At 35.8% G+C, this 19,926-nt stretch overlaps 1 protein-coding gene across 9 annotated transcripts in view; it reads right to left on the bottom strand.

The window, feature by feature from the left end:
- Positions 1-915: 915 nt before the first annotated feature.
- The window catches only part of ZMAT1 (zinc finger matrin-type 1), a 34,191-nt gene continuing 15,180 nt past the window's right edge, over positions 916-19,926 (bottom strand). Inside the window, exons 2-6 of one of the 9 annotated variants that reach the window (XM_073889948.1) lie at positions 19,117-19,223; positions 15,154-15,328; positions 13,360-13,425; positions 5,191-5,290; positions 916-3,465 (exon numbers count right to left, since the gene is read on the bottom strand). In XM_073889948.1, the coding sequence (XP_073746049.1) occupies positions 2,142-3,465; positions 5,191-5,290; positions 13,360-13,425; positions 15,154-15,328; positions 19,117-19,223 (1,772 nt within the window). In that variant the 3' untranslated portion in view covers positions 916-2,141. Of the gene's footprint in view, positions 3,466-5,190; positions 5,291-5,737; positions 10,224-10,266; positions 12,335-13,143; positions 13,429-15,153; positions 15,329-19,116; positions 19,224-19,926 lie in introns of those variants that run through there. The other 8 variants (XM_073889946.1, XM_073889947.1, XM_073889945.1 and 5 more) reach the window with 8 other exon arrangements.

A 19,926-nucleotide genomic window follows, 5' to 3' on the forward strand; every position in this document is an offset into this window, starting at 1 on the left:
CAAAGATACAAATGTAGGGATCCGAAGGGGTACATACACCCCGATGTTTATAGCAGCAATGTCCACAATAGCCAAACTGTGGAAAGAGCCAAGATGTCCATCGACAGACGAATGGATAAAGAAGATGTGGTATATATATATATATACAATGGAATATTATGCAGCCATCAAAAGGAATGAGATCTTGCCATTTGCAATGACGTGGATGGAACTAGAGGGTGTTATGCCGAGCGAAATAAGTCCATCAGAGAAAGACATGTATCATATGACCTGACTGATACGAGGAATTCTTAATCTCAGGAAACAAACTGAAGGTTACTGGAGTGGTGGGGGGTGGGAGGGATGGGGTGGCTGGGTGATAGATATTGGGGAGGGTATGTGCTATGGTGAGCACTGTGAATTGTGCAGGACTGTTGAATCGCAGATCTACCTCTGAAACAAATAATAAAATATATGTTTAAAAAAAAAAGATAGCAGGAGGGAAAGAATGAAGGGGGGGAAATCAGAGGGGGAGACGAACCATGAGAAATGATGGACTCTGAAACAAACTGAGGGTTCTAGAGGGGAGGGGGGTGGGAGGATGGGTTATCCTGGTGATGGGTATAAAGAGGGCACGTTCTGCATGGAAAAAAAAAACTCAAAAGAATTTTTTATTATATAAAAAAATAAAGGTAATATACTCTCACAGCCCTCTCCCACTTAGAAAATTCTTCCTTCTTCAGTTTCAAGTTATTTAGTTGGTCAATTTAACTTAAAACTGAACTCAAGTCTGCTTCTTCTACTAAGTAAGATGTGAAATAAATGAAATTATTACAACCTTACATTGTGATCTCCCAAGAGGTGCAAACTGTATAATTGTTTCCCCTCTCATTCCCAAAATAAAATCATCTTTGGCTGGGAAATGATTGGTTGCACAAAACAATATATAGAAATTAAAACACTTTAATATAATATAAACATTTCCAGAATATAGACTGATTTTGTATCAGTACATTTTGAGAGCTTTTTAAAACTATATATAATCTAAACTTATTATAGACTGTTTCATTTTCACTTTCAGAACTAGAAAATATAAAAATACACTGCAAATTAGATTTAACAAACAAAAAAATCAGTCCAAATCGCTTCATACATTTTTCTTGGAGAAAACCAAGAAACAAATAAACACACAACAACAACAAAAAAATACCAACACTATCACAAACCCAAACAAGGAATGGATTCTCTAATGCCTGGTAATTCTCTCACTTAAAATAAATTATCTCCCATGGGTAAATAATTCACCACCACAGCAATTTGATGAATAGAAGTAGAGACAACCTCATTAAGCAAAATTACATTATATGTAAGAAACGTAATTTTTTCTTTTTTTTTAAGAAAATGAGGAAAAGTAACTTAAGGAAAAGGCATATTGAATACTTTTACTTCACTTGGCTTTTGTTAGAGGTTAAAATTAACTGTTCATTTAGGAAAATTCAAATAACAATTTCATGAAACCAAACTCTTCAACTTATTTCTTCAATTCAACCTTAAGGGAACAAAACTAAAAAGTTCAAAATCCAAGAGTAGACTCATCCCAAAGCATTATCTTTCTTCAACAGGTTTCCTTTTCTATTCTTGTGTTCTTATATTCTTCTTTCTCAGAGGCTAGATTTATGCTTGTTTCTTCTTTCAAGTCATTTTCAATTTTTACACCCCCCAAAAAACTAAGCTTTCCTGAATTGACAATAACCATATTCACCTCTTCTCTTCTTCATTGGATGTTTTTGTTTTTTGTCTAAATCCATTTTCTAAACTGATTTCTTCAATTCATCCTTAGGTAAACAAAATAAAATGTTCAAATTCCTAGAACAGACTCCTCCCAAAACATTGACTCTTGTCTTTTCTTCAACAGGTTTTCTTTTCTCTTATGTTCTTGTTGTGTTATGTTTTTCTTATGTTCTTTCTCAGAGGGTAGGTCTAAGCTTGTTTGTTTCTTCTTTCAATTCAATTTCAACTTATACACACAAAAACTAAGCTTTCCTGAACTGACACTGACTGTATCCACTGCTCCTTTTCTTCACTAGATGTTCCTGTTTGTCTAAATCCATGTTCTTAACTGATTTCTTCAATTAATCCTTGGGTAAACAAAAACTAAAAGCTCAAAATCCAAGAATAGATTCATCCCAAAGCATTTCCTCTTCTGTCTTTTCTTCAACAGATTTCTTTTTCTCTTTCTTGTGCTTACGTTCTTCTTTCTCAGGGGATACATCATGGCTTTTTTTCTTTTTTCGATGTTTAAGCTTTCCTGAACTGACACTGACTTTATCTCCCTCTCTCTTCCTTTGTCGGATGCTCTTGTCCTTATCTAGATCAGTATCCTCATAACTCTTTTTCCTTTTATGCTTGGACTGCTCTTTCTCTGGCCTTTCTTCACCTTCCTCCGGGTGTCTTCTTCTCTTCTGATGTTTCCGTTTATGATCTGCTTGATGGTCACTGGTACTGTTTTCTGAGGAGAGGTGCTTGTAAACTTCAGATTCTACACTGTATGGGCCAGAGTTATTTTCTTGCTGACTAAGGCTCAGGGGTACTGGTTTTTCTGGGAAATAGTCTCTGATGGGTTGACAAGAGATCATGGAGTCTAGTTTCTGTTTGCTGTCATTAGTTGGTAAGCAATGAGGTAACTGGTTTTCTAGTGCTTGTGAAATACTGTATGATCCTGTATAGGTCTGGGAAGTCTCAAATGGGAGTTTTTGTTCAAATATTCTATGTTTGGGTCTGGAATCAACCATTTCTTTGTACTTATGGGTTTCCATAGAGCTATCACTAATCTTTCTAAAACAAGTCTTTGGCTCTAGTCCTCTGGCTTTCTGCACTTTGATGTAATCTTCAAGTTCATCTTGGAAGGAATCATAAGTCCTCTTTGAATGAGCTGGTAACCGGTGATATAACTGGCTTTCCACTGGTGAAATATTATATGGTTGATGGTAGGTCTGGGAAATCTCAAGTGAAAATCTTTGCTCAAATATTCTTTGTCTGGGTCCAGAATCAACTTCTCTGTACCCACGGGTTTCCATAGTGTTCTCTCTTATCTTTCTGAAACAAATCTTTGGATCTAGTCCTCTGGCTTTCTGCACTTTGATGTAATCTTCCAGTTCATCTTGGAAAGAGTCATAGGTCCTCTTTGAATGAGCTGGTGAGCAATGAGGTAATTGGTTTTCTCCTGGTTGTGAAATATTGTATGATCCTGGGTATGTCCAGAAAGACTCACATGGGAGTCTTTGTTCAAACATTCTATGTCTGGACCTGGAATCAACTACTTCCCTGTACCCACGGGTTTCCAAAGAACCCTCTTCCATCTTTCTGAAACAAGTCTTGGACTCTGATCCTCTGGCTTTCTGCACTTTGATGTAATCTGCACATTCATCTTGGTAAGAGTCCTGTGTCTTCTTTGAATTCTTCACTAGGTTGATAACAATGGATTCTCTGCAAAGAAGGCAGTAGAAAGTTCTTGTTACTAGGTTATTTTATTCTGAATATTTTCTTTGCTTTCAAAAAGATCAGTTTGGAAAAACAAAAACAACAAAAGCCCAAACAAATTTAAAAAACCTACTGCAATATAAAAGCTATAAATCATCACTTTTTATGCCAAAAAGAAGGAGCAGGGATAGTCAGATATTTCCCATGTACCTCACAATTTATTACACACAAAAAATTTTCAGGGCTGAGATAAAAGGGAAGATGCAGACATAGCTGCTACTGTCTTAGTACTTAAAATGTAAGGCATGTTGGGATAGGCAGGAAAGGACCAGTAATATTTAATGCCCCAAAGATGGTCTGATCTGAATGTCACATTGTTTTAAAAGTTTTAATTAGTTCCTTGCATAGATCTATAAATATAATGGCTATTTATTCTGGAACTCTGAGATTAAAAAAAAAAGAGTCTGAAGATTAATTTGGTGAATCAGACAATTTAGTTCCTAAATATTCAGACTCAAAGTAGATACAGTTCCTACAAGAATAAAATAATGTAACAGAAACACTAAGCTTTGATTTTTAAAGCAACAAACCAAAAATACAATAGTTAAGTGCCCCTCTGTCCTGCTACCTGACTTATCCAGTCCTTAATTGTCCACTTAATCCTCTCCTCCTTAAAACAATAAAATAGAATGGAATATTTATCGAGCTCCTATTATATGCCAGGCCAGGCACCTTACACAGATTTTTAATATTTCATTATAACAACTTCATATTGGAGCTGTCCAAAGTTATACACTTGTTAGAAAGACAGATCTGATATTCCAATCCAGGTCTGTCCAACAGCAAGACCTTTTTTTGTTAAATAATTTTTTATTGTTACGTTAATCACCATACATTACATCATTAGTTTTTGATGTAGTGTTCCATGATTCATTGTTTGTGCATAACACCCAGTGCTCCATGCAGAATGTGCCCTCTTTAATACCCATCACCAGGCTAACCCATCCCCCCATCCCCCTCCCCTCTAGAACCCTCAGTTTGTTTTTCAGAGTCCATCATCTCTAATGGTCTGTCTCCCCCTCCGACTTACTCCCCTTCATTCTTCCCCTCCTGCTATCTTCTTCTTTTTTTTCTTAACATATATTGCATTATTTGTTTCAGAAGTACAGATCCGTGATTCATCAGTCTTGTACAATTCACAGTGCTCACCATAGCACATACCCTCCCCAATGTCTATCACCCAGCCACCCAATCCCTCCCACCCCCCACCACTCCAGCAACCCTCAGTTTGTTTCCTGAGATTAAGAATTCCTCATATCAGTGAGAGCAAGACCTTTTTTCTTAACTACTGTACCTCACTGGAAGGATGATGACCAGATCACTTTATCTCCTGGAACTAAGAACCTTCCAGGACTTAATTGAGTTTGTATGGCTCAATGAGAATGATCCTTCAGCATCTCCCCAGAGAAGGACAATGCTGTCTGGTCAGGAGGGGTGCCAATTATCCAGCTCTGCCAGTATACTATCATGGCTAGAAAAGTCCCTAGGAGATTCAAATATCATCACCTCTAGCAGTATCAAATACCATCACCTACAAATACCATCACCTATAGCAGTATCAACTCATAGGGAAATGAATGCCTAGAAAGTTTGTAAAATACATGCAAGGGTATTTGACAGAAGTCCTGCTCAAAATCCTCACGGGAGGATTTTGGTAAAAAAAATACTTACTTAATTTGGTGTTCACTTCCTTGCATATGGGATCGGAACATTTCTAAAGATGTAAAGGTGATATTACAAATATGGCAAACGTAGGTTCTCATACTAAATGCTGAAAAAATAGAGAGTCCAAGTTAAGGAGGTTAATACGGACACACTTAGAATCACAAAGCTGGACAGGAATTTACTGAGATCATCTACTGAAATTTCCCAATTTAAAAAGGCCCAGAGAGGTCAAATGACTTGGTCAAAGTCAAAGAGCCAGTTAGTAATAGAGATAACCTCTCAGCGCCCATATTTCTTAATTTAGAGCCCAGAATTCTTTACACTACACCACACTGCTTCTCTAGGCTTGGCCTCTTTCCTAAGAAACTGCTATCTGCCTGCCTATTGTTTCTACATGAAAGTGTAGCAGGCACTTCAAATTTAGTACATCCAACCAACGATTGCCTCTTAATCCCTTAACCAACCTTTTTGCTTGCTCCTAATTCTCTTTCCACCCAACAAAAACCTGAAAGTTCCCAAAAGATCAAACAAAAGCAAATTTTTACTCTCTTACCTGAAATCACTGTAGTGCATTAGTTTACCAAAAGTAATTTCCACAGACAGATTTTAGAAAGGAGAGAGGTTCAGTGAGCCCCACTCTAAGGATAAAAGCTGAAAGCAAAATTCTAAAACAAAACTACTAGTTACCACTTCAAAAGAGTCAAGAACTATAGAATAGGTATACCAGCTACCTCTCTACTCTGCTTCTTAGGTAGAATTGAAAGCAGGGGATAAATTAATCTTTATTTTCTTAACCTCATTATTCTTCCACTTTCTCTTTGGTCAGAAGTAGCAAATTAATAAATTTCATAAGCCAAATATAAAATAATCCCACCCTAAAGAAGGGGCAATAAATTGGTGGCTGCAGTAATTTTAGGGTCAAGCGAGGTCATCTTTTAAATCAAACAGCCCCTTAATCATTCAAAGGATTCTAAATTAATCATTATCAAGTGTATGTGTCTTGTCCAAGCAAAGATTATTCATAGAAACAAGAGAATATTGTCAAGGGGGAAAGAAAGATACTAACTTGGAAGAACATGAGGACTCTGCTTACTATTGACAGATACTCTAGTGGGCCCAGGAGAGCTCAGCAGGTTATGCCAAAGACTGAATGAATGATTCCTCGTAACTATCCTCTCTCCCAGTGCTCTGATTTCATGCTCACCAAGTCACTTTCTGATTATAATTTGGTTTCCCATATTCTTTGATCCCAAAAAAGGGATATTCCTGGATGATAGATCCAAGTTTTAAAAACCCTGAGAACTGAAAAAATATATATCTTCTCCTACCATAAATCACTATCAGAATGACAACGTATTAACTTAAATTACAATGTTTCCCTGACTTCTCTGATAAGAATTACTTGGAGCATTACTTAAATATAGATCCCCAAGCTCCTCCCCTGGAGAACATGATCCACTGTCTCTAGGAGAGGGAATTTGTATTTTAACAATACCACAGGTAATTATTCTTAGAGAACGTGTGGGAAATACACTAAGGGAATACCTTTCTGCTTCCTTGATTATTTATAAGTGTTTGCCAAGTTTGTTTGTGGTCTGGTCAGTCCCTGATTTGAGGCTGATCTACCGTGAAGATTCTGGACTTCCTGCAAAGCTAAAGACTAAATCCAGGACTATGCATGCTCACAACAAACCTTTTCAAAAAATTAATACTTATTTAACAGGTGTGAAAATTAAGACTCAGATCTGCTTGGCCAACACCATACATTTTGAGAGCACCCAAGTTATGCAAGATAAGCAGGACACCTGGTTTCCTCTAGGTTAGTGGTTCTCAATGCTAGCTACACATTAGAACCATGTGAAAAATTTAAAAATATTCATGTTACAGGCCCATTTAAATCAGAATCTCTAGGAGTTGAACCAGGCTTTCTTACTTTTTGAAAGCGTTTTTTAGATGATTTTTTTTAATACAGCCATTGTTGAGCACCACTGCCCTAATATCGAGCCAATGATCTTCATTATGATTATGTACTCATATTTCAGGGGTTTTACATATTTGTTTAGTGCTTATAAAGTATATAGTATACATAATATTCTCCTCAGTTCCTCCTTTGTTTCTTTACAAATTATATTGGCAGATTATAATATAGGTAATATAGGGGTTTAGAGAAGCTGCAGGTCACATATAAAAGGTCCAGAAGCAGTTCTGGAATTCTGGTCTGATTACTATTACCTTAGCCCTTGTCTTTTTCAAATACTGATATCCTTTAGGTTTTTCTAGATATAGACATCTCAGAAAATAATATATAAAAATGGTGTAAACACTTTCTCTGAAGATATGAAGTCTATTTATTGACTCCAAGTTCAGAATTCCTGGTCTAATCCTTCTGTAACCTGCCTCCACTATATTTCTTTTTCCTTTTTTAGTTGAAATATAATTAATATATAGTGTTACATTAGTTCCAGGTATACAATATAATGATTCAACAATTTTATACATTATTCAGTGCTCACCAAGATAAGTATACTCTAAATCTCTTTAATCCACTATGTTTCCTACACTTTCTAATCTCCCATCTTGGTCTGCTCCTTGGCCCTGTCCAGCTCTGCTGCCCTCAGCTCTGCTAGGATTCCTTGTTTCTGACTTCATTCAGAAACTCAAGCTTCTTTGCATCTCATAGCTTTCAGAATCTTCCATTGCCTAACACTTGTGGTGCCCATTTTTCTCCTAATCACAGCTCTATCTTATAACTCCCCAGACTATATGATCTTTGTTTTCAAAGCACAGATTGGGGAAGTACATGTCTTTAAATAGTCTAACGCTGTGGTCCTCAATCTTAGCTCTATATCCTAATCAATTGGGGAGTTAAAAAAGAGAAAATAAAACACTAATGTGTAGGTCCTAGGGATTCTAATTTAACTGATTTGAGGGATGGCCTGAGCATTGAGATTTCTAAAAGCTCCCTGTATGATTCTAACATGTAGTCAAGGTGAGAACCATTGGTCTATTAGCTTAAATGGAAAATAGTCAATTGAGAGCTACATATAAGCAAAAATGCAACTTAATGTGGGATTTACTTTATGAAAAAAAGTAGAAAAAGTCTAATTTACCTGTTTTTAAATTACAACAGGAGAAAAACATTTTTAAAAAGGTAACATTTGTTAAGGACCTATTCTGTAATGGATACTGTACTGCTTCATTTCATCCTTTGACAATACTGTGAAGTAGCCTATTTTCACTTTACACCTGAGGAATCTGAGCTACAACCGGGTAAATGACTTCAAACATATCTCCCAATCTATGTTTATCCTTCTACATGACACTGCCTCTCAATAAACAATTAGCAAATACTAAGAAAAACTATGTACTTATTACACCATATAAAGTGCTGAGATGGATATTGCAGAATAAAATACAATCCCTTGTCTCAAGGAGGCTAATTCAGTTAAGGGGCTAAAATTAATGCAATTGTCAACGAAAAAGTGAAGTCTATGAGGAATCAGAGGAGGGGGAGAATACCAGCAGCTAGAGCAGTGAGGGAAGTTATGATGGATCTTGGAGGACAAGAAGGATTTGAATTGTAAGGAAGGCAGATAAGGGCATTCCAGGGGATGAAAACAGTATCAGATATGGGAGAGACAGAAATGAGCATGATGTGTTGACTTCAAATAATCTGTTCAACAAACACTAAGCACCTTAGCGTTAGCTAATCTCGCATCATGCTAGATTCTAGGGGTACAAGATGAGTAAAATGGGCAGGTTGCTCACAAATCCAAGTGAGAAACATATAAACAAAGAATTTCAATCACATTTGGTAAAGGTAAGAGGTATGCTTAAGGGGTATGGGAGCTCAAAGAAGCAGAATATGGGGGTCTGAAGAAGGCTACTGGAAGAGATGATGCCTTAAACTTGGAAGGATGAACAATAGTTAACTTGATGAAAAGAGTTGAGAAGAGTATTGTATGGAGAGGGACTAGCATGATAGAAGCATAGAAGTGTTTATAAGAACTTCTTAAAATTTGGAATTGTTGTAGAATAAAATATAACAGGATAAGATGGGAGAAGCAAAAAGGTGTCAGATCAGAGAGATGTATAGGTTATGCTAAGGAGCCTAGACTTTTTATCCTGTGTATTGGGAAACCTTGAAATGTTTTAAGTAGTAAGTGACATGGTCAGCTGTGTGTTTGAGAGAAGTCTCTCCTCTAGCTGCAATATGGAGGATAAATTTGAGAGGAACAAGCCTCAAAGTAAGGAGACCACATGTATGTAAATAACTAGATGAGGCAGGAGATAAGGAGGGCATGAGCTAGAACACAGTAGGGATAGAGAGGAGCAAGGAGACTGGTGAAATATACCATTAAAACCGGCAAAACTAAAAAAAAAATAAAAACTGGCAAAACTCGGTAACTGATTGAATGTGGGAGATAAGTTTATCTGAAGGATGTGAGAAGGGGAAGTGTAGAAGAGTGGAAGAGAGTCCTGGAGAGTGGTGTGGGTTTTAAAATCACTGCTGAGAGGAAAGTGAAGGAAAAGGTAAAGGATTAAATAGGACTACAAGTCCACAGAGATTGGATCCCAAGACTCTGTTGAGGTACCCAATCTCTAGCTTTACATAATTTTCCATAGCATCACCCAGTATCCTGAATGTAAAAGTAGAAAAGGTGGACTGTGGAATTTATTCAGGGTTGAAATCTTGCTACTAAGGAGTGAGAGACTAACAATGAGGTATATGTAAAGCCTTCCAGAAGGTTGTTATAACATTCAAGTGTGAAATGATGGTAGTGGAAATGTAATGGAAAGGAAGAATAGTTCTAAGACTTGATAAGACTTGCTGATGGACAGGATATAGGAAAATTGAGTAGTTGAAGATGCCCTCAAAGATTCAAATGTAGGTGACTAATAAATAGTGGTACAACTGGCAAAGACAGGAATCTTGGGAAATTCAAGTTGGTTTTAGAGAAGATTATTAATTCAATTTTAGGTATGTTGAGTTACAGGTGAAGGTGAGATATCTAAGTGCAATAATGAGGCTAGAAATTAGTAAGATAAACAAAACAAATACAATAAATAAAAAATACATACATACTTTAGTTCCATATCGTTATGGTAGCCATTCCTGTGCTAATAAGATCTGGGCTGGGTGAGGGACATGAAGAAAGCAGTGAGAATGATGAAGAAAGAGAGATTAGGTATAGTAGGAACATATATAAACAAAACAGATGGAAAAAAGGCAGAGACAGAAAGAAGGGAGAAAATGGGGTGATGAATGAAATAGTTAAGGTGTCATATATCGAATGATTTCTGTCTTACCACTTGCTCGCTTATAATATGGGCTTCTGCTGTTCTGTTCTTTGAAATTCTCATTAGCTAATTCAAATTCTCCAGCTATTTTTTAATCCTCAAATGTTTACTGTTCTTAAAATGGGACAGTTAAAAGCAGGGCTGAAAATTTGTTCTTTGAGCTCTATTATGCTAGTCAGCACTCCCTCCCTGGCCAGATGAAAATTTCACCAAAATCCCTCTTCTCTTATTCTAATAACCTTGAAACTTCAGAATGCTAACATGACTCTCCCTTTAGAAGTGACCAGAGTATATACACTTCTCATAAATAACTCAGTTCCAATTTTACCTAATGCTGACTATTAAACTAGAAGGTACTTATTTCAGATATCCTCACCCCAGCAATAGGAAAAATATCCTAACAAGTTGAAGACTCATTTCTCCAAACATCTACTACTTTCAGAAGCCCTACCACTTGTATTTCTACACTTGCCTAAATCAACATTCTTCAAATTCCTAGATAAAAACACAGATCTCTATGTAACTTTTTGGGGTATGCTGAATCACATTAATTAGGAAACTTAAATAGTACCAATGCAGGGTTAGCACTCAATATATCAAGATTAGTAGTTCACTGATTCTATATTAAACTAATTGCTATTGAAGTAGGCCTATTCTATGCCAGTTTCTATCTCTAGCATTGGAAATACAGAGGAGTTAGGTGAAATCCCTTCCTTCAAAGACCTGACACATCCTAGTGGGAGATAAAGACACACAGAGAGAAAATTAGACATGCAGGCTAAAGAAGCACAGAAGATAAGTCTTGAAGGGAGTGAAAAGGCTTCCCAGGAAGTAGTATGTTAAAGAATGAGTTAGGAATTAGATAAAGAAGAGGAACATGGAGATGTTCCAGGTAAAATGGCAGCATGAAAAAGGGCACAGAGACAAGAAATAGGGTAATGGTTTCTGGAAACCATAAGCAGTTTGCAGGTTCTGACCTATACAGATCATGGCAGGAAGTAAGAGGGGATAAGCCTGGAGAACATAGGCAGGGAATGATGGTAAAGAGCTATGAAGCTTAGATTTTTATCCTCAGAAAAAGGAGAAAAAAGTGAGGATTTTAAGGTAGGGAATGACATGGAAGGATGTGCACTTTAGGTGAAACACTCTAGTGATTAAATAGAGGGTAGATTTGGAGAGACAAAACTGATGGCAGGAAGAGTATTTAGGAGGCTGTGGCAATATTCTAGAACAATGCTTCTCAAAATTTAATGTGAGTACAAATCCCCTAGGAAATCTTGTCAAAATGCAGTTTCTGTTTCAGTAGGTCTGCAGTGAGACTTGAGATTCTTTTTTCTAACAAGCTCCCAAGTGATGCTGATGATGCTGGCCACAAACCACACTTTGAGTAGCAAAGCTCTAGGAAAGATGTTGAGGGCCTGACCTAGTACGGGAAGAGTAGGGCTGCAGATAAGGGACCAGGTAAAACAGTCATGGCTTGGTGTTTCATTAGATATAAAAAGCGAAGAAGGTAGTGTTGGGGGATTCCCAGTTAACTACAGGTTTCTATTCTGAATAACTGAGTGGAATTGAAATGGATATGAGGTATCCAGGTAAAGCAGTAGCTGCCAGTTGGATATATGAGTCCAAAGCTTGACAGAAAGGTCATAAGCATACAGATAAGAGATGAAATCAGGGGAACAGCTTAGATCATGTTTGTAGAGTAAGGCCAAGAATGGAGCCACAGGAACACCTACATTTAGGTAATGAATTAAAAAAGAGCCCCCAAAGAAAAGAGAAAAGAAATAGAAACACAGAAGAACCAGAGCATAAGGAGTTACATATGACAAAGAATATGGCTTCAAGGTGGGAGTAATGAACATTTTCACATGAAGCAGAAAGGTCTAGTAAGAAAAGAATTGAAAAATAACAGTGAGTGGAGGAAAAGAAGTGGGTAGAAGAGAGAATATGAAAAAGGAATAAAATACACTAGTAATGAGAAGGTGCCTGTGGGGGAAAAATGAAAAAAAAAATGGTTAGAAGAGCAAGTGGATTATTCCAGTCAGGATCAGAATCTTTACTGTGCCTGAATTCTTGCCAGTCTTTCTAGCTCCTTTGTTAATTCTCTCTCCTTCCCACTTCCACCAATCTAAATCATATACATCCTCTATGAAGGTTTTCTGAACCATGATGTTTCACTCCTCTAGTTACCAAAAATATGTACATAAAAATTCATGTCTGTAGCCTCTTGCAATGAAGTGTTATTAACCCAACTAGTTTAGACACTTGCTCCTTCAGGGAAAATGGTATATCCTCATTTGTATTCCCAACAATGACTAGCCTAGCACCTTAGAGACACTTAAGCCATACTTAGTGACTGAATAATGTAACCACATGACACTAGTTAAAAATACTTCCTTATGTACCTATGATATAACATGGAACCACGGGAATACCTATATTTGATTCTATAATTCATAAAGGTCATCTAAACTTTCTGAGTATCATTTTCTAGAAAACCAACAGACAAAACTAGATGGACTCTGAAGTCCTTACTCATCTAAAATTGTATAATCCCATCACTACTATCAAACTACAGCAAATTGATATATACATAAACCAGTATGTTTTATAAAATGACTTCCTATGAAAGAATTTTAGGATATTTTTACTGTTTACCATTTGCATCTGATTTTGCTGGAAGAGGTTTCTCTCTTATGTTGTCTACAAACTTCTTCCTAGCTTCATTTCTTTTGTGTTTTTTCCCAACATAGTGCTGTTGGGCCATTAATGGACTATTAAAGGAAGCAGGACAGAGCTTGCAATACTTGTTTGTATTATTCAAATCCAAAGCACTGCTGGAAGAGGAAGGCATAGTCTTGTCTTTAATCCCACCTGGAGGAGGCTTGACAGCAAGGGGCTTCAGAAAAGTTGATTCTGCAGAAGTAGTAAGAGGCCCACCTGCTGAAATAGTTGTAATGAGAAGTGATCAACATATATTCAGCTATTAGAGCTGCATTCATTACAAAGTATTAGGGGAATTCAGAATTCTTTGAAAACTGCTATTTTTGGACTTTTTTCCACACAGGGCTGTTGTATAAAGGTACTCAGGTTGAAAAGAATTTCCTTCTGTAAGAATAGAAATTTGAATACAAGTCTGTCCCCAAGTTTCTTCAACAAAGGTACAGGGAGGAATATTCAGCATCAGGCATTGGCTAATTATATTCATTGGAAAAATCGATGAAAGCACGAGAGCTTAGGATGGTTCTTAAAAATCAGTGAGGGTAAAACAGATGGTACCAACTTCTAAGTTGGTGTCTTTCTTGAGTACCCCAGTAAGTCTATCCAGTCCAGATTTGTGATGTTTGTATCAAAATAAAACTTATGCAGTTGTTTAAGGCTATAAAATTATATGTTTCCACAATTATAGTTATGTCAGAGCTCTTACATTTAGTATCCTACCTGAGCTCAAATTGATGAATTTGGGGGACTGAAAATAAGACTTTACAAGATGCTTTATACTGTACAGCATACAGATTCTAACCCTCTTTAGATGACAGGAAGAAAAACAAATATACAAAAATTAGAGAGACTAGAATAAGTTTAAAAATAATTCTGGTTTAATTTTTTATTATTGTTCACAGTATTATTATTCATAGTATTCTTTTATTTATTTATTTATTATGTTCAGTTAGCCACTGTATAGTACATCATTAGTTTTTGATGTAGTGTTCAATGATTCATTAGTTGCATATAACACCCAGTGCTCATCATTAAGAAAACAGTATGTTTTAAGTTTGGATGAGGCCTACAATATGGATTGGAAATTAATGTTGGTAAATTTTTCATACTAGTCATGCCTTATTCCTAAAGTGTTGAAGCTAGTCAGAATGTGGTAAATTATTTATTCCAGAGGATTAATCATCTCATTTTTTCTTCTGGCACACAAATTTTTCAAAATACAAGTTTGATTTTCCAGGGTGTACTCTGCCACCTTAGGCCAGAAGTGAGATCTTTAGGTTAAGATTTCTCATGTGCTGGTGACTCATCATCACTGGAAGGAGGAAAGAGGCAGTGTTTTACAGTTCTCTGTATCTTTGGGATCTAGCATAAAATAAGTACCCATTACTTATTGATTGATGATGTTGGTGGTACTTTATTAGAAGAAAGAAATGAACTATCAGGGTAGAAGGAGATTCTGTAACTTACTATTTTTTTTTTTTGCTTGTAGTTATAGTCAGAAAATGCTGCACCATAACTATATTATGGTAAAAATACTGGTGTGAACACACATGTGAGATAATGTTCTAGAAAATACTGAAGAAGAAAAAATGAGATAGATGGCAAGGGAGAGAAGGAGCTAAGTAAAATTTTATGATTTGATTAGAAAATGGAGAGCTCAGGCTGCTTTTTCTTGTTTCTTTATAGCAGCACAGCAAATCACCTGCTTTCATTTGTACTGAATAAACTAAAAAGGAAGGGTCATAACATTTCTTAAAATTTAGCTAGCAATCATAATCTCTATATTAAACGACAAAGATACAGAAAGAAATTAACTGGGCAGAAGAAGAAGAATCAAGTTATTACTCCAGAATGAAAGTTTCTCCAATAAAATAATGGATAGCAAAGTTGGACAAAAAATGGTAAGGAGACCCTGTATTGAAGCTAAAGAGGTGAATGTAATCTTACCCATCTCTGGCTGAAATCCTGATGGAGATACCTGATCATTCTCCTCCATTAATTGCTTCAGTTTTTTAGCATGGACTTTTCCCACATAGTGAGACTGAGCAACAACTGGGGAGCTAAATATCATGTTGCAGAGATCACAAAATTTGTTTCTGTCTGCTACTTCACTCCTGTGGATCTGAAATAAGCACAATCTTGTTAGAATGACTTGATAACTCAAAGTTTAGAATTATGACATCAATATAGGCTACTTACCTGAAAATTCCTAACATCCATCTTCATTTTCTTATGCACACACACACACACCATGGAATATTACTCAGCCATCAAAATGAATGAAATCTGGGATGCCTGGGTGGCGCACTTGGTTAAGTGTCTGCTTTCAGCTCAGGTCATGATCCCAGGGTCCTAGGATCAAGTCCCACATCGGGCTCCCTGCTCAGTGGGGAGTCTGCTTCTCCCTCTGCCTGTTCTGCCTGCCGCTCCCCCTGCTTGTGCTTGCCCTCTCCCTCTTTCTCTCTCTGACAAATAAATAAAATCTTTAAAAAAAAGAATAAAATCTTGCCATTTGCAATGACATGGATGGAGCAGGAGAGGGAGAGTATAATGCTAAGGAAAATAAGTCAGAAAAAGACTAATACCATGATTTTACTCATATGTAGAATTTAAGAAAACAAATGAGCAAAGGGAAAAAAGAGAGCGTGAGGCAAACTAAGAAAAAGACTCTTAACTATAGAGAAAAAACTGATGTTTACCAGAGGGGAGGTGAGTGGGGAGATGGGTTAAATAGGTGATGGGGATTAAGGAGTGCACTTGTTGTGATGAGCACCTGGTGTTGTTGTACGAAGTGCTGAATCACTATATTGTACACCTGAAACTAATATTACACTGTATGTTAACTGGAATTTAAATAACTTAAGAAACATTCAAAACTTCTACAGTACTGTTCTATTTTACATGTGCAATAAATACTATATACTGAGATCGTCTGATAGTATTAACCAAGCTGTATACTAAAGAGGAAAAAAAAATCACCTTTTCAAGTACAGTATTTGTATGGAAATGCTTTCAAATATATGGAAAGTTATATATAGATTTGATTTGATGATTTAATAACCATAAGCACCAAACTTCCAGATGGCACTGAAATTTAAATTTAAAAATATGCTACATTATCAACAATAGCCAAATTATGGAAGGAGCCCAAATGTCCATCAACTGATGAATGGATAAAGATGTAGTATATATAAACAATGGAATATTACTCAGCCATAGAAAAGAATGAAATCTTGCCATCTGCAATGACATGGATGGAGCTAGACAGTATAATGCTAAGTGAAATAAGTCAATCAGAGACAGATACCATATAATTTCACTCACATGTGGAATTTAAGAAACAAAACAAATGAGCAAAGTGGAAAAAAAGAGAGGGAGGGGGAGGGGGAAGAGAGAGAGAGAGAGAGGCAAACCAAGAAATAGAATCAACTACAGAAAACAAAGTGATGGTTACCAGAGGGGAGGTAGGTGGGGGATAGGTTAAATAGGTAATGGGGACTGAGGAGTGCACTTGTGATGAGCACCAGGTGTTGTATGGAAGTGTTGAATCACTATATTGTTCACCTAAAACTAATATTGCACTGTAGGTTAACTAACTGGAATTAAATAAAAATTTGAATAAGAGAAAAAAATGGTAACCTATAAAATCTATAATAAAATCGATAAGAAATGGAATTTTAAGAGACATGTACAGTCCATTTTCTATTCTTATTAAAACCATATTGCTTTTAAAAAATGTATTTTGGAATTCAAACAATTCAGTTTAAAAGTACTTATTTCATAATACAGTGAACAGGAAACCTGACTCTTAGGAAATCTAGCTTTGCTTTCTCCAAATTTTCCCAGAGCAGAATAGCTTTTTCTTTAAATTTTTTATTATTATGTTAGTCACCATACATCATTAGTCTTTGATGTAGTGTTCCATGATTCATTGTTTGTGCATAACACCCAGTGCTCCACGCAGAATAGCTTTCTAAAGGTTCAGAATTCTATAAAACATTTTTAAAACCTAGTCTTTCTGAAAATGTATAACCTTTCAAAGTACTAGAATTGACAATGCTGTAAATATCAATTTCATCTTATAAAGTGCCAACTTTTTAACTGTAGGCTAGTAGGAAACATTTTGTAATTATACAATGTGTAAACTTATCTGTTTGCTTTCTAATATCATAAATTTTATTTTGCAATGTATTTTTATTGCCTGCATTATTTGCAGAGTTCTGTGAAGATAAGGACATTGTATTATTTATAATTTAATCCTTATAACCATCGAAGTTCTGAAGTATTAGAAGTTCTCAATAATTGTTAATAAAAAATGCTATAACATTACATAATGCTTTGTTGCCATTAAAATATTATTGCCATTAAAATATTACAGAAAAATAAAAAGATGTAACGATAGGACAGGTGTCCAGAATATGCTCTTATATGAAAAAAGAAGTAAAAAACAACATATACAATGATCTTTTGTTAAAGTGTGTGTGTGTGCACATGCACGTGCAGAAAGCATCCTGGAATCATATCAGCAAAAGAGAAGTTAAATGATGGTTACCTACAAGTGACAGCATTATAACTGAATGTGATTTTCTCTTATTTTTGTATATTTTCTACACTGAATAGTACTTCATAAGCCCACAAAAAGCTATTTTCTCAAATTTAAATTCAAGTGGTTCGAACCACAATTATCACAGAGCTCCCTGATTGTGTGTCTCTCTTTACTAACTCTAAATCTTTGAACTATGGGGTCTGAGGATGTACTCAGCACTGTCACATATTTGATTTCACTTAATTTTCATGAGCTCAGTGAGATTTTACCACCCCTATTTTGCAGGTTCAAGAAACGTGCTCAGAGAAGTAAAGTAACTTGCCCAGGGTTACACAACGATGGAGTTTAAAGCTTGAATGTAGGTCTTCTTAATCCAAAGCCAACAAAATATCCCTATCTGTAATTATAGTAATTGAATCCCAGTCAACATAAGAACTGAAATATAGCTGCCAATAAGATTAGCAATGGGCAAAATGAGGTGCGTTTAAAAACGTAAAGTTGGCATTGTATTTTTTAAAGTGAATTTATCTAGTACTTTTGGTAACCCAGACACTAGATATGAAAGAAATCCAATAGCTAATCATATGATACAGAAATGGGGACCATTTAGTTTTTTCATTTGGTTCTTTTCTTTCATTTGGTTCAGCAACACCAAATGAAAGAAAAGAACACTGGACATGAAATCAGAAGAAATCATTTTTAAGTTTAGTCATACCCATGATGCTATGAATAATCATGATCCCTCTGGGTCTCAGTTTTTTAATCAATAAACCAAAGGAGTAAGAACATTAAACATTCTCTCTCCTAGCTTTAGAATTCTATGGTTCTGTGATTAAAAAGATGTTGGCTAAGTTAAGTGCAAGACTGGTTCATTTTGTTTTTACAGCCTTCATTTACTATAAAGGAAGACTCTGGAGTTCTATAATATCCCTTTATTCACATTAATAGTTTCGTAGTCAAGCTTTATAATGGCTCCCTTATATTTACTATGAGGACATGAAGGATATAGTGGCTTGATGAATACAAAGGGAGGCAGAATGGTGTGAAGAAAAGGAAAGAAGCTTTGGAGTCAAAAAGACCGATTTTAAACCCAAATTCCCCAAACTTAAGCCAGTAAGTTGCTGTCCCTCTCTGAGCCAGTCTCCTCATCCATCAAAGGGAAATAATATCACCTCTTTCACAGGATTTTCATAAGAATCAAAAACAATAAAATATGAAGTTTATCTGCTACATTTAAAAACCTCCTTTAAATGAGTTTGGAGGATAAACAAATATATAAATAAATATATGTATACATTAAATCATAAAAAATGAAATAAAATAAAAACCTCCTTTAGACTCTATTCCCATGATTTTTAACCTACCTCATAATGTGAAATCCTTTGTGATTCAAACTGTAGCACCACTCCACAAATACTACAAAAGTTATCTGTATAAAGTTTAGTCTTTTCCTGTTCACTCCAAGTCATATCTATGAATAAAATAAAGGAAGGTGAGACTGTATATCACATTAATGAATATTTAGAAGTATCGTTTTCATTCTTCAACTATCTATTATTTCATATGTCACCTCAAATCTGAGTGCCTGTGAGGCTACAGTAATAACTTTTTGCTTATCGAGGATGCAATTTAATATGGGTATATTAAGTATGCTTCTAATGTCTGATATAGTAAGAGTTACTTATTTAGTGTGATAAGTCTAGGCAATATCATTCCAAAGGAAAAGTTATGGGGTTATCAGTAACTTCATGAGCTTCATGGGATGATCTAGGGCACCAATAATGAAAGGCAGGATTAAAAAACCCAGCCTTAGAATTTTGTTTTACAAGAGATAATCCTAAGAAAAGCATTGTTTTAAGACTATCACTTATCTAGAGCTATGGCTATAATGTTATCTAAAAATCATCTGGAACCACAAAGAAACTTTGGTCATAGTGGGCAAACATCCTCCATTATTGTAAAAAGACTAGCATACCCATCTGGCAAAACATGTCTCACACAAGCCCCTCAAAGCTATAAAGTTATGTTCATATAATAACATCTAGAAATTATGCTATAGTGTTTCTTACTGTAGTAATAACACATACCGAAACTTTCTGCATTTACACTTGAGGTCCACACTTCTACCTAAGATTTTTAACAGGTGCAATGTATTCTGCCAAAGTTTATTAGTT

Source organism: Callorhinus ursinus, unplaced genomic scaffold (genome assembly GCF_003265705.2).
Source record: "Callorhinus ursinus isolate GAN/ISIS: 27379988/994484 unplaced genomic scaffold, GSC_fseal_2.0 scaffold124, whole genome shotgun sequence".
Taxonomy (NCBI): domain Eukaryota; kingdom Metazoa; phylum Chordata; class Mammalia; order Carnivora; family Otariidae; genus Callorhinus; species Callorhinus ursinus.